The 12,836-nt window shown below is 38.1% G+C and overlaps 4 protein-coding genes across 13 annotated transcripts in view; 1 reads left to right on the forward strand and 3 right to left on the reverse strand.

Annotated features, from left to right (window-relative positions):
• The window catches only part of LOC109539336 (dnaJ homolog subfamily C member 22), a 3,679-nt gene extending 2,099 nt beyond the window's left edge, over positions 1-1,580 (reverse strand). Inside the window, exons 1-2 of one of the 3 annotated variants that reach the window (XM_048669593.1) lie at positions 1,173-1,580; positions 772-939 (exon numbers count right to left, since the gene is read on the reverse strand). In XM_048669593.1, the coding sequence (XP_048525550.1) occupies positions 772-939; positions 1,173-1,236 (232 nt within the window). In that variant the 5' untranslated portion in view covers positions 1,237-1,580. Of the gene's footprint in view, positions 1-771; positions 940-1,025 lie in introns of all 3 variants that reach the window. The other 2 variants (XM_048669591.1, XM_048669592.1) reach the window with 2 other exon arrangements.
• Positions 1,581-2,259: 679 nt separating this feature from the next.
• LOC109539353 (ras-related protein Rab-10) lies at positions 2,260-5,260 on the reverse strand. Its single transcript, XM_019907047.2, has 4 exons — positions 5,042-5,260; positions 4,011-4,210; positions 3,584-3,673; positions 2,260-3,364 (listed from the first exon to the last, which is right to left on the reverse strand). The coding sequence occupies exons 1-4, from the start codon at positions 5,166-5,168 to the stop codon at positions 3,170-3,172; spliced, it is 612 nt and encodes a 203-aa protein (XP_019762606.1). The 5' UTR covers positions 5,169-5,260; the 3' UTR covers positions 2,260-3,169.
• A 75-nt stretch (positions 5,261-5,335) lies between these two features.
• LOC109539354 (cysteine-rich PDZ-binding protein) lies at positions 5,336-7,567 on the forward strand. The gene is made up of 2 exons (XM_019907048.2): positions 5,336-5,817; positions 6,621-7,567. The coding sequence occupies exons 1-2, from the start codon at positions 5,645-5,647 to the stop codon at positions 6,748-6,750; spliced, it is 303 nt and encodes a 100-aa protein (XP_019762607.1). The 5' UTR covers positions 5,336-5,644; the 3' UTR covers positions 6,751-7,567.
• LOC109539351 (caskin-1) overlaps positions 7,339-12,836 on the reverse strand; it is a 143,200-nt gene continuing 137,702 nt past the window's right edge. For 7 of the 8 annotated variants that reach the window (XM_019907043.2, XM_019907042.2, XM_019907041.2 and 4 more), the window contains 4 exons: positions 10,842-11,090; positions 10,357-10,788; positions 8,705-8,895; positions 7,339-8,602 (listed from right to left, as the gene is read on the reverse strand). In XM_019907043.2, the coding sequence (XP_019762602.1) occupies positions 8,503-8,602; positions 8,705-8,895; positions 10,357-10,788; positions 10,842-11,090 (972 nt within the window). In that variant the 3' untranslated portion in view covers positions 7,339-8,502. The remainder of the gene's footprint in view (positions 8,603-8,704; positions 8,896-10,356; positions 10,789-10,841; positions 11,091-12,836) is intronic. The other variant, XM_048669589.1, reaches the window with a different exon arrangement.

Consider the following 12,836-nt stretch of genomic DNA (forward strand, 5'->3'; position numbering starts at 1 on the left):
TGAGAAAACTGCCAACATTTCCCCATTTATGGTTCACTTTCTAAAAAGGCCATTTATTTCTGTCTAGAATGATGTACAGAGATACTGAGAAACATACAAAACGGGACGGAAAACATGAAATTTTGCAATAATCTTGCGCCACCCTTGCACAAAACGACAATAATTTTTCTAATTTCATAGATAACAAAAGACTGTATTTTTTCTACATAACCTCCCCACCCCCCGACTTTAAAGCTGGATCCGCTCCTGCGCACAAGTCGAAAAAACCACTGGAAAAGCTCAGGATTGTCCAAAAATTGACCACCTTCCCAAAAAATCCTGTTTTCATTGAGGAAAAAATGTGGTTTATCCTTTTTTTTATTTGAAAACTGAAAATTTCAATCAGATCGCAAAAAATTCAAATTTTGGCAGACTTAGTGAATATTGACTTTAATTAAAGTTTTCACATAACTGCACCGCCCACTTCAGAAAATCATATCTTCGGATCTGGAGCAGGGGCAGACTTGAATTTCCGAGACTCAATAGAAGACGCCTCAGTCTGAAAACTCTAAAAATTGCATCCAAATCGCATTGATTTCTGATTTTTCCCGATTAAGTAAATATTGACCCAAAAAACTACAATTTCCAGAAGCTGCATCGGTTCCTTAAAAAAATCATACTTTTTCCTCTAGAAAAACTCGACCTTTTTTTTACGATCCAAAACGCCCCTTCCAGCTGCAGGAACTGAACCAGAGTAGAATTTAAAAGGTTTTCCCACGAACTCGCACTTACCAAAAACTCCTCCAAACAGCCAAAACACGTACGCCCAAAACAGGCTTTTCCTCGACGAGTTCACATCTCTCGGGCCGATACTGTATTGATTCCTTTTCACTGCAACATGTCCTGATTTTCTCGCTTCTTCATTAGGGCGTGAGGATTTTCTTTTGCCATTTAATTCCTCTGTAAACATAAACATTGCCTTCCAAACCACTGTTTTTCCACTCAAAGAACCAGAAGATTTTCCGGAAAACCCAAGCACAACTTACCTCTACCATTAGTTCTTTCATGTATGAAAGAACTATCTGGGCCAATATCGGCGTTTTGCGTACAATTCTGTATGCCAAACAAATTACCAAGCAAACAGAACAAATTGCTAGTCAGCGAGGGTTTTAGCGGCTGTAAATGTTTCATACCTTTAGTGTTTTTCGGAATATCACTGTTCACTTTTTTGCGACTTTTTACACTGTCGGCACTCATTTCTAACGCTCACTTTTCAATACTCCAACCGGAAAAAATTGACTAGGCGTATGTCATACCGCAAAAATTACAACTATTCCAAGCTTTTGCGGAAACCGTAGTAGCAACTACACGTAGTTACATATTGTACTTAGATAAAAGCGGCGATAAGGAGTAATGTTGCATAGTTAAACCGAACGGTGGTATTGTTTTACCCAGTTTGACTGAACAAACACCAAATACACGGACAAACACCTTATGCTGATACCACAACACGGACAAAAAACAAAAAATGCTGATCCTCCAACATTTTCGATGTACAGCCGATATGAACTTCAAGAAGTGCTAGTTGGACTGGCCGAATTTTCAGGTCATTATCCGCCTCGCTTTGCCGAAGAAATGGTAAAGTGGGTCGTGATGACTCTTTTACTGTTACCTGAGCCCGGTTCAAGCCTTCTACCGATCTCAGACAGAACGCACGACCTAAACCTGCTTCACTTTGCCGATGAATTCAATTTTTTCCTCACTGAATCCTCGCGACTTTAAATAAATAAATTTGTGGCCAAATGCAGACTGTCTACCACCGGAAATTAGGAATAAATGCCTGAATACTTATGCGATATAATCAGACTGGAGTCGTTCTAATTACAAAACGAACAAAATCAGGTTTGCTTTTAATAACTATTAGCGTTTGGAAATGAAAGCATTTGAGTGCGAGCCATCAACATTCGGCTAACCGAAGAATTGGCTCATTTGAGTCATTAACGGTTAATTTGCCTAGCAAAGTAACTGCGAGGTTTCAAGCGTTTAATGGCTCGAATTCAAAGACTCATCTCAGAAAAATGAAGATTTTTCACTCACTCATACTGGGCGCAGTCCGCAGCATAAAACACCGTGTACTCATAAATCGCCAAATTCAGGCGAAGGAGCGCAGCACTGACAATGGCGAACACCAACTGAAACAAAAATTGCCAATAAGAGACACAAAGGCGAATTACCAGTAATTGAACAAGGCAAAAAAGTGGCGAAATAAAAAAGCAACAATTGTTTAAAATTAAAGATTTATTTAACAAACTCTTGTTGTAAATAAACAGTTTTAAATTAAACATGTTATAACTAAGCAAACTGGGCTTATAAATCACGGAGAAGCTTTCTTACATTACTTACACGGACAAAACAACTAAATGATCAAAGCAGCGCAAAAATCGACAAAAACGCTTTTGTTCAATCGAGACTACGCAGAATTCACATGCATTTAGTCGGCATTATTACAAATAAGGCAAGGCGCTGGTTGTCGATTCTTGGGCCTCTGGGATTAGTCTTACAGAAACAAAGCGCCTTCTTCGTAGTATTGCTTTAAACCAAGATATCGTTTTGTTTATCTATTCTATAACACAGTGGTATATGATATAGTTTGAAGACACGTACACTTTGATACAAAAAAGCCGCAATTGCGTGTTTGCCACTAAACTATGAGCGCGAGACGATTTAAACTTTGGGAGTGTTTGTTAATATTTGCAAACAATTGATAGATGACTTCCTAAACTAAAAAAAGTCTCAACTAAGAATATTTTCTATGTCATGGACTCTTTAACCAATCGTTAGTACTCACTTTCGTTGCAGGCGTCGGTCAAATCTTCCTAAATGAGACATGGAGAAAACTGGCACAAAAATATTAAATGAGTATACGTATATACAGAGATTAAACACAAACAAACATATTTAATGGCTTGAATCAAGCGAAGTAGAATCGTAGAAAATTTCGAAAAATTCTAGTTGCGTACAAAATAAGTCGAGTTAAGTTATATGAGCATTTTCATGTGAATGACTGGGCGTGGTTGTGACTGAAACTTAAATAAATCCATCGTTGACTCCGGAAATCTCCAATTTCCTGGAAATTCCTAGAGCTAAATAACGAGCAACATAAAACTAGATTATAAAACAAGCTAGACGCTTAATGATTACAACAAGACTTTGTTGAACTTGAGGTCGGTTTCCTGTCCACCATCACTCGGTCCACATTGTCTCCAGGTTCACGTCCCGCCGTTTTATATAAAATCGCATCTGCTAGCTCTCTGAACGCCCTCTCAATGTTTATGTTCGATTTCGCCGAGGTTTCCATAAATCTTATACTGTGCTCCTTTGCGATCTAACAAAAACAAATACTAAAACTGTTAATGCCTTCGTGACCAAGGGGATTTTTGCAAGTTGATCCCGACGTTTTGCTAGCAGACAATGCCGGCTTCTTCAGAGCCATCAGTCCGATGGCAGCCCACACTTGAAGCCACTATTGCCTGCTAGCGGATCAGGAGCATCAAATTCCGCAAAAAAATTGAAAGGATTTTCTCGTTTTTTTCTGATCACTTACCAATTCCCCCCGTTCCATGCTCACTGTTCGCTTGTCGTCCATATCACATTTATTGCCTAGAATCATCTTTTCAACATCCTCATTGGCATGCTAAAATTGGACAACCGACCCATTGTGTTAAAGAAAGACATTCAAAGCGGATGGGAAAATGCTTTGTTTAGGCCAGTAATTTACGTTTAGTGCGCCATTAAACGGCCTGCCAATAAAATCAAAGAAACTTAACGACTGAGCTGAAGATTACTCATAAATAGATGAACAAATTAACACGAAATTAATTGCCCATTTTGCGTATACCATCGCACAAAATACGCGCAGAAAACCTAAGCCAAGGTTCACATTTTGTCTTCGATAAATTGGAATTTACTTAAAACGGCGTATTTTATCAGTATAAATATCAATTTAAAAGCGCAAGCATAAAAGTTCGTACCTCATCTATATTCCGAAGCCATTTCACTATGTTCTCAAAACTCTTTTCATTCGTTATATCATAGACTAGCATGATACCCATTGCACCTCTATAGTACGAGGTGGTGATGGTGTGGAACCGCTCTTGGCCGGCGGTGTCCCAAATTTGGAGCTTAATTTTCTTGCCCCTTAATTCTATGGTTTTGATTTTGAAATCAATTCCTGCAACAAACAACAGACAATCGTTAATAAAACGCTGTTATTTCACTTAATAGTAGGTATTCTAGACGAACAATGGTAGAACAAGTTTCAATGTTAGCTAGAAGTTGAAGCAAAGCCCTCCTGCTGGTTCAGGTTGAGGTTCTATTCAAAGTTGAGGTGAATTGAATTGTTAACAGAATTGAACCATACAACGCCTTAAATTATCTTAAAGTAAGTTTCAGATAAGACTTTGTTAAAATTTTGTGTCCTCATTTCTCATTAAAAAAACATTTCCTGCACATTCCAGTACATGTAAAGACAATTTTGGATAGGATTGGTTGGTGACAACCCTGAATGCGCTTCTCAGGTGCCTGAATAAGCAATTCCAAGGCAAACACATTTGCAACATGCTAAATACCGAAATATATAATGTGCTCGCTCACAGTCGAACACATAAATTTGACTCGAAGAGCTCGGATTATTTATACTGAGAATGTACGTATAAAGGCGAAATACCCATAACAACTGCATTAGATAGGCATAAAAACTGGGTTTCAGAAATAAAGTGTCTGCCCTGAGTGAGGACCAATTGAACAAACTCAGCTAATTTCAGGCAATAAATGAGTTTGATTCATCGGTAAAACCAAGAGAAGTTTTGTGAAGTTGTAAAGAACCTATTAAGCTAATGAAAAAATTATCAGTCTGCTAACTGCGACCCAGCAAATTAATTAGTACAATTCCAGGAACATTACTAGATTATTAACCAACTTAGGCTTGCCTCTTGGACTTTGGGCTATTTGATCAAAAAAAAATACATTATTAATGTAAAAGACCCCCAAATACAGTGCTCACCTATAGTAGATATAAAAGTGGTCGTAAACGCGTCGTCACTGAACCGAAATAGAATGCAGGTTTTCCCCACACCAGAGTCGCCGATTAATAACAACTTAAATAATAAATCGTAAGTTTTCTTGGCCATTTTTCAAAGTAAATCTGATTTTGTTAAATTATTTTTGACTTTGACACCTAAAAATAACGTCAACCTTCACGCCTTGACAAAACTCCTTCGTGGATCATGCGCGCGTCATGTGATTCGAGTCGTTACCGAAACCGGTTGATGCAGCCAAGAAAATCCTAACTAAAGCATCTAAATTCCATATAAATATTGAAAATTGTACAAAAATCGCAAGATTACAGCCCCGTGGTTCTAGTGAAGTCAAATAACAATCCCAATAAAAAGTAGAGAAAAACATTTCTCAGTATGACGTAAGCAGGTTATATCTTCTCCCCACCAACCCGGTTGAATTCCTTCGAAAGTGCTTGGAGTGGTGACTTGACAGTCTTGACACACTTATCTAACCATAAAAGTAAACCTCGAACTGTTCAAAGTGTTTACAGGAACGTGGGAGCTTTGTGAATAGAAAACAGTACTTTTTAAAGTGATTCTATTACAAAATGGTGTGTGATAACTGCCAGAAGAAAGTGGGCAAAGTGATTACTCCAGACCCATGGAAAACGGGAGCGAGAAATACTACAGAAAGCGGAGGACGAAAAGTGAATGAAAACAAGGCTCTGACTGCTTCGAAGAACAGATTTAATCCTTATACGGCCAAATTTGAGACATGCAGGTAAGGAAACATGGAGGTTTTGATATCTTATAGTGTGTCTTTATTCCATACAAATACATGAATTCAATGCCTTAAGGAAGCCACATGTATGTTAGATTTCTTCTCACTTGCCCCTAGTGGTCTTTTGCTTGCTGCATCTGTTACCAACAGAAAAACAGAGTTTTATTGCCATTACAGTGTTTTCTGTTTTGGGAAAACACGTGTTCTTCTCTTTTGAAGCTTTGCAATACATCGTCTTGAGAAATTCCTATTCTTTAAAAGATGAGAAGGAACAATCTCAGTTTTTATGGGGTTTCAGTTTCAACATTTTTATAAGAACCTTTTTTGTCTGTCGTGGAGAGGCTAAATTTTCAAACGCTCTCGATAAGCGTTCATATCTGGGAAACGGTTTCAAATAGCCGAGTTATCAATGGATTTTCGATAGATCGTTTCGAGAACTACATTTGCTTTATATTGTTTTATGAGAAATTTCCAATCTTTGACGATCCTTAAGGCGATTGACGCAAATTTTCAAAAAAAAACTTGAATAGTTACTTACATAGATATCTCGGAAAACCTTGAAAATATCGCCAGTTAAGGGTTGTATAAGTGGGTTTCTGATGAAAATGTTTAGTGACGCCTTTTGCCAACTCGAATTATCCATAATAGTTTTTAAATCACAATTTTTGAGGCAATTTTTATGCCTCTTTTTTCTTGATATATCAATCATCCTTCTATTTTATCTTCAGGACTAATACGAAAAGTTTACCATAATAACATCCTAATATAGAAGGAAGTGATCTCAAATCGATGTTTTTTTCTAGGATATGTAAGCAGAAAGTTCACCAAGTGGGTTCCCACTACTGTCAGGCGTGTGCCTACAAGAAGAGCATCTGTGCAATGTGTGGCAAGAAAATGATGAGTACGAAGAACTACCGACAGTCTTCTGCATAACCAGGTAGATTTTTTCTACCTAAGCTATACCAATATTTACTCCGGAGAATACTACAAGAATGGGCAATTTAGCGTTCTAACGTTTACGTTAACTCATTGAATAAATGAGGACGAAGTGAGACTGTATAGAATTTTGCTGTTAGACGGTGACCTAAAGGAGGATGAGGAAATGATTAGTTTGTACTTGTTGACTAATGAATGCACAAGCCCTTTTTTGTTTAATCAGATCTTAAAGAGCCGGCTGTTAGTGCGTAGGTGCTTAATCAAAAAGAAAAAAAAACGTTTCTTTTGGTCTTGTTTTTTCTAGTTTTCCTGATTTCCACACTAAAATGATACATAAAAACGTTTTTTTACCATGTACTTTATAAGTGAGGCTGTATAGAATTGCGCTGTTAGGCGGTGACTTAAAGGAGGATGAGGAAATGATTAGTTTGTACTTGTTTACTAATGAATGCACAAGCACTTTTTTGTTTGATCAGATCTTTAAAAGCGGCTGTTAGTGCGTAGTTGCTTAATCAAAAACATTATTTTGGTGTTGTTTTTTCAGGCTGTTTCCTGATTTTCACTCTAAAATAATACATAAAAACGTTTTTTTTTACAATGTACTTTATTAATCTATGTTTTAACAATCAAATAAGTAAAATAAAATGAAATCCATATTAATCCAAGCCGAAAGCGGTTTCCGACTCAATAACAACTATAGTATGTAATTGTATAGTTAATTAGGAAAAATGCCAAGTATAAATAACAATAATCAATGTAAATATAAAATATTAAGTAGCACAACATGTCAGTTAACCTTCGATTAACTTAAAAAGGGTGTTTTTTTTCAACTAAAACGCGTATTTTACATGAAAATCAAGGAGTATCTAGGCTACACAAAAATATTATTCCTATTCGGTTCTGTTGAAAAGATCTCGGAACGTGAATGCATATTTTTTTGTCATGTGATCAGAAAACCTGTATGGCACAGCTGAAAATATCCCAGATCTTTTAAAAGAGCCTTTCAAAGGGTCAATCTCTACCAGTCTTTTTGGAAAACATTTATTGAATAAAACTGAAATTCAGTCGCGAGTTTGCACAATCAGAAGGTCTAGTCAGGTTCTGGGTTGGGCAAAATCGGCTATCTAAGGTTTTAAGAGTTATTAGAGTTACATTTCGCGGTGTAAAGGTATTAAAAACACCAATAACTATCCTGATCTAAATAGTATTCTGTTGCCCTAACTCCGTATACTAAAAAGTGGCTTTGTACAAATTTCTCGTCTAAACTACATATTGGTTTCACTTATTGGTAGGTACATTTCTCCATTTATATACATATATAATTTTCCCGGTTACAAACAGCTGGTGTAGGTGGGGCCGTTGATTAGAGTAGTTCGGTGCACTCAAGTACACCGTAACAGTTTGATTTTGCAAATCTAAGATAATTATTGCGCCCAACATTGGCACACCTTCATTCATTAATGAGTTACATAACACATTAAATAAAAGTGTTCGCGTTCCCAAGAACATCCTGTATAAGTGAATACAAAATACCGCATTTGCACTTAGGGACTAAATATGTACAAAACAAACTCACTAGAAGACTATTTACACAAACGTTCCCGCATGTATGGCAACATTTTTAGACTGAGCCGAACTTTCGTCTTAGTAACCTTTCTCAGGTTGAAACTGGCAAACCCAATACATCCTAATCCTGCGGGAGTTTCCCCCCATTGTTCTCGCCTCTTGTCCACTTTGTTCAGCTTCAGTCTATTGCTGTCTTTTCTCTTCCTCCAGCATGGCATCGAGTTCATCAGTTAAATTGGCCAACATGTTGCCGATATCGTTCAGGACATCGGCTGGTTCAGACCTGCATCAAACGATTGAATTACTGAAAATACACTAATATACAGGGTGATTGGATGTGTGCGGGAAATGCTTTTGCATCTAAGAACAAACTGATTTTGCTCACCTACTACGCGAACTAGTATTGGCTTGTCTGTTCTGACTGGGTGTTGGGGACGGATGAGCCGGCAGGCCTGAAGGTCTCGGTTTGGGCGACGAAAATTCGTTTTGGCGGCTGGCGGTACCCGATCTGGTGCGAATCGTGCCCGCATTCTCATTGGCGAACGGCAGCGAATCTGATTCTGTGCTGGAACTCGACTGCAACAACAAACCATCATATTACACATAAAAAACCCCTAAAACTGTCGCAATTTAGACCAGCAACTAACTATATAATATGCGGATCTCCGCGCAATAACGCTGTCCATTAGGTCGGTTAATCGGGATAAACCCCCAAAACGTAGCATATTTCTCTATGGCTGGTTTACGATTACACTAGAGGTATATTGGAGCAATTTAGCGTCGGAACGGGGTAAAATAGCAGTTATATAACCGTATAAACGAGGAATGTTGCCATCATAATTGCCGCTATGTTGGAAAAAATCACACTAGAGCGTAAGACTATGCGATGCGAAAGAATGGATGGAAGCAGGGCGTTAAAGGGTTTATTCGGTCTGTCTCATTGTTTAAGATTTTCAAGCAATTGTTTCAATTCAATTCCAATCATCTTCAAGACATCACAAAAAACTTTGTAAGGCAGTGGAAACCCCATTAAATCAAATCTCAGCAATCTCAACCTCTTTTAAACAAATGTTGGTTTTTCAATTTTTTCGGACTCTACTTAGCAATTTTTTTTGGAACTTAGCCATGTTTTGCAACCTTTGCTGCTCTTTGTTCTCAATTTCAGTTCTGGTGGCGACTTTACCTCCTTTTTCGGTCATTGATTTTACAAATTCTACAAAATTGCTGATGATGCCTGGAAATCGAAACTTAGTTCACTTATCGAAGGCATTTTGCCCTATTAAATTTATTCAAAATTTAATTTCTGACTTCGCAGATTATATGCGAAATAAAGCGGACATTTCGGTCTGCAAAACCCAGTTGCGATTTTGAAAAATTTTGGAAAATTGCCTGAGGATGACTGCAAATAGAAACTTTGTTCAGTTATAAATGAAACGTTTCCCTACAAAATGCAACCACAATTTAATTTCTGGATTCACAGGAATTAGGTCGGAAACTTCGGCCTGCAAAAATCGCGATTCCAATTTTGAAACGAATCTGAAAAAAATCCTGAGGATGACCGAAAAAAAGAGGTAAAAACACCACCAGAACTGAAATTGAGAGGATAGAGCAGCAAAGGTTGCAAAACATGCATAAATGGAGCAAATCATGGTCAAATTGACTTGACTCAAGATCCCAAACAACGAGGTGCCGCCAAAAAAACGCTTTATTTTCTAGTTTTCCTTAAAAATACTTCATTGTATATACTTTCCTGACTGTGTTTCAATTCCAAATCAAAATTAATTCCTGGGTTTGAGTCATTTATTGTCTTTATTTATCAATTAAAATACGTTTCGGTGTATTTTTCCACCATCATTGTTGTTGCTGCAACAACGCTACACGTAAAAACTGATGATGGTGGAAAAATACACCGAAACGTATTTTAATTGATAAATAAAGACAATAAATGACTGAAACCCAGGAATTAATTTTGATTTGGACTTAAAAATACTGACAATCTTCAGGAATAATGAAGCGGATTGAGCGTAAAGTTCTCACCTTAAAACTAGCATCAGATCCATTCCGGTGCTGCAACGCCAGAGTCTTCATCAGTTCCTGTTCCTCAGCGCCCCAACTTTGCGACGAATTCAGCTTGCAATGTGTGGAAACCGCACCTGGAGGAGTTCCAGGTGCGGGAGGAGGAGGCAGTGGCAAATCTCCTCCGCTCTCCAGCGATATACTCAGACTATCGCTGCTTGGATAGGCCGGAAGCGGCAGCGGACTGGACGTCTGCACATGGTGGATCTCCACCGTGGTGGTTTCCTCAGTGCATTCGCTGTCGCGCCTCTTTGGAGGATTGGGGGGAATTTTCTTGCCCATCATCGGGCTGCCGTATTGAATGTAGGTGTTGGGCAGCGTTTTGTATTGGGGATTTCCGTATTTCTCCGGATTGAACTGCGGCTTCTCAAAGTCGGGGAATGTTTCTCGTGCCTGGAACAATCAAGACAGTCAGCAAGCGATTAGCTGGGAACTCATGTGGTCACCTTGGCGGTGATCTTGGCGATTGGCCGGACCTTGATGATGCCTCTGGGCCTCGGTAGGGTGCCGCCTCCTTCATACAGAAGCCCGCTCTCATTGGTCGGAGTGATATCTCCATCGTCGTAGGACCGGGGCCGCCATCCGGTTGGCTGATTGTAGTAGAAAGTTTGCGTGTTTTCCGCCGAGAACGTATGGTGTGTCCTTTCCGTCGGGTCCTCTAAGGATTCGAGGGATTTGCCTCGACCAGTCCGGATCTGGGGAGGACATTGCGTGTAGAAACTCTTGAGGGTATAAGGCATGAACCAGTCAAGAAAACTTTTGTACTCAGTAGGGAAAATCAGAGCTTTAGCACCTACCTACTACATTGATTGTTTCACTGTATTTAGCTTGGTTAGGTGGTTACCAGTAGGCCTGGGTAACTCAATGAATTTTTAGAAGTTGGCGCAGTGCTACGCAAAGGGTTCGGTGCGCCAACCCAACGCCCCGGCACAGTAACGCAGTTCCGTTGTTGGGAAAATGTTGATGACTTTTTCTACTCGGTTTAGATTTATTTTAAGGGCAATTGATCAGTTATATTTTTAACATTTTCCTTTGAATTTGGGACAAAATCGATCAAAATTTTGGTTTCCTCAAAAAACGACTAGAGAATCAATATTTGTAAAACTCGTCACCCTCATCGCATCGCACTTAAAACTAAGGCTCGGAATTTTTAAAAATCTGATATTCGTTTAGTGGTTTATTCGAATAGTAAAATTATTCGAACATTCGAGTATTTCTATTCGTATTCGTTATATATTCGAGTGTTCGTTTTCCGTTCACCATTTTCTAAGAAGAAAAATCGTTATCTCATATAATTTTTGGCAACTAGCCGCAACGCATAAAAAAGTGCCTTTGTCGGCACATTAATTGTAACACCGCGCAAAAGTTGATAACGCGAAACACCAGAACACAGAGACGTAATTTTACATTCATTTGCAGGAGAGTAAATATGATTATTTTCATTTGCTTGTACATATATGGGTATTTGTTTAAACGCTTGTAGAATATGAATAATTTATTTTATATATATATGCAAAGATATTTGCACCTTGTGAGTTTGATAATGTTGGTGTATTCGAGTAATGACTACACATAATTATTCGCTTTTCGAATATTCGAATACTCGAATTATACGAGTTTGATTCCGAGCCCTACTTAAAACTGATTAACTCAGAGAGCGGCAACACCTCAAAAGCGCAACTCAACACAGTGTTACTCAGGCCTAGTTACCGGCACCTGGTAGAGGAGACTGAGTGGGTGGTTTGGAACCTGGGTTTTTCTATATCTGTGATGATTCCCGATGGTTCTTTGCGTAAAACAATGATGATTTTTTTTCATGAAAGCCGCAAAATGGGCCGATTTAGCCAAATTGTTCCCGTGTGTGTGTGTTTGCACACTTAAGTAAAAGATCTGCCACCCAACATCAGTCTCTTCTAGCACAAGCGTCTAGGTGTATGGCACTTCTTGTCAATTCTATCGATTGCGGCGATTCGAACCTAGCGGTTTGTTCGATTTAAGACGATTTAAGGTTAGGTGATTTTTTCCCGGTATTTTGTTGTAACCGTAAACTCTTTGAATTTTATTAATATAGTGTTGGACTTTGACTGTGTTAACTTAATTAATATTGATAAAATTATTGGACTTACAAAGTTTGATTTAGAAGAACTTAACGATGTGTTTTTAACGTTACTCTATATATTATGTACACCAAATGGGGTGTTTTAATAAGAAAAATGTGTTATTCAGCAAATAGATAGTTGGCTTAAGTTATTTTCCTATGTGCAATGTGCAAATTTAATTAAAACAAATTATCAACGATTTTTTAATTTTAAAGTAACTGAAAAAATAAAATTACTATTGTAAGAATCAAGAAATATTAAGCAAAAGAATTGCTGGTATCTTCTGTTTCCATTTACTTTTTGTTTAACATGTCACACTAAGCAACACATGAAAATAATTGC

The sequence above is a fragment of the Dendroctonus ponderosae genome, unplaced genomic scaffold, assembly GCF_020466585.1.
Source record: "Dendroctonus ponderosae isolate FM_Combo_2020 unplaced genomic scaffold, Dpon_F_20191213v2 Dpon_F_20191213_9, whole genome shotgun sequence".
In the NCBI taxonomy this organism is placed as follows: domain Eukaryota; kingdom Metazoa; phylum Arthropoda; class Insecta; order Coleoptera; family Curculionidae; genus Dendroctonus; species Dendroctonus ponderosae.

Coding starts and splice junctions, on each gene's coding strand:
- LOC109539354 (XM_019907048.2), top strand. CDS start 5,645: ATGGTGTGTGATAACTGCCAGAAGAAAGTGGGCAAAGTGATTACTCCA. Junction 5,818..6,620: donor GCCAAATTTGAGACATGCAG/GTAAGGAAACAT, acceptor GTTTTTTTCTAG/GATATGTAAGCAGAAAGTTC.
- LOC109539353 (XM_019907047.2), bottom strand. CDS start 5,168: ATGGCCAAGAAAACTTACGATTTATTATTTAAGTTGTTATTAATCGGC. Junction 4,211..5,041: donor CACTTTTATATCTACTATAG/GTGAGCACTGTA, acceptor TGTTTGTTGCAG/GAATTGATTTCAAAATCAAA. Junction 3,674..4,010: donor GGCTTCGGAATATAGATGAG/GTACGAACTTTT, acceptor GTCCAATTTTAG/CATGCCAATGAGGATGTTGA.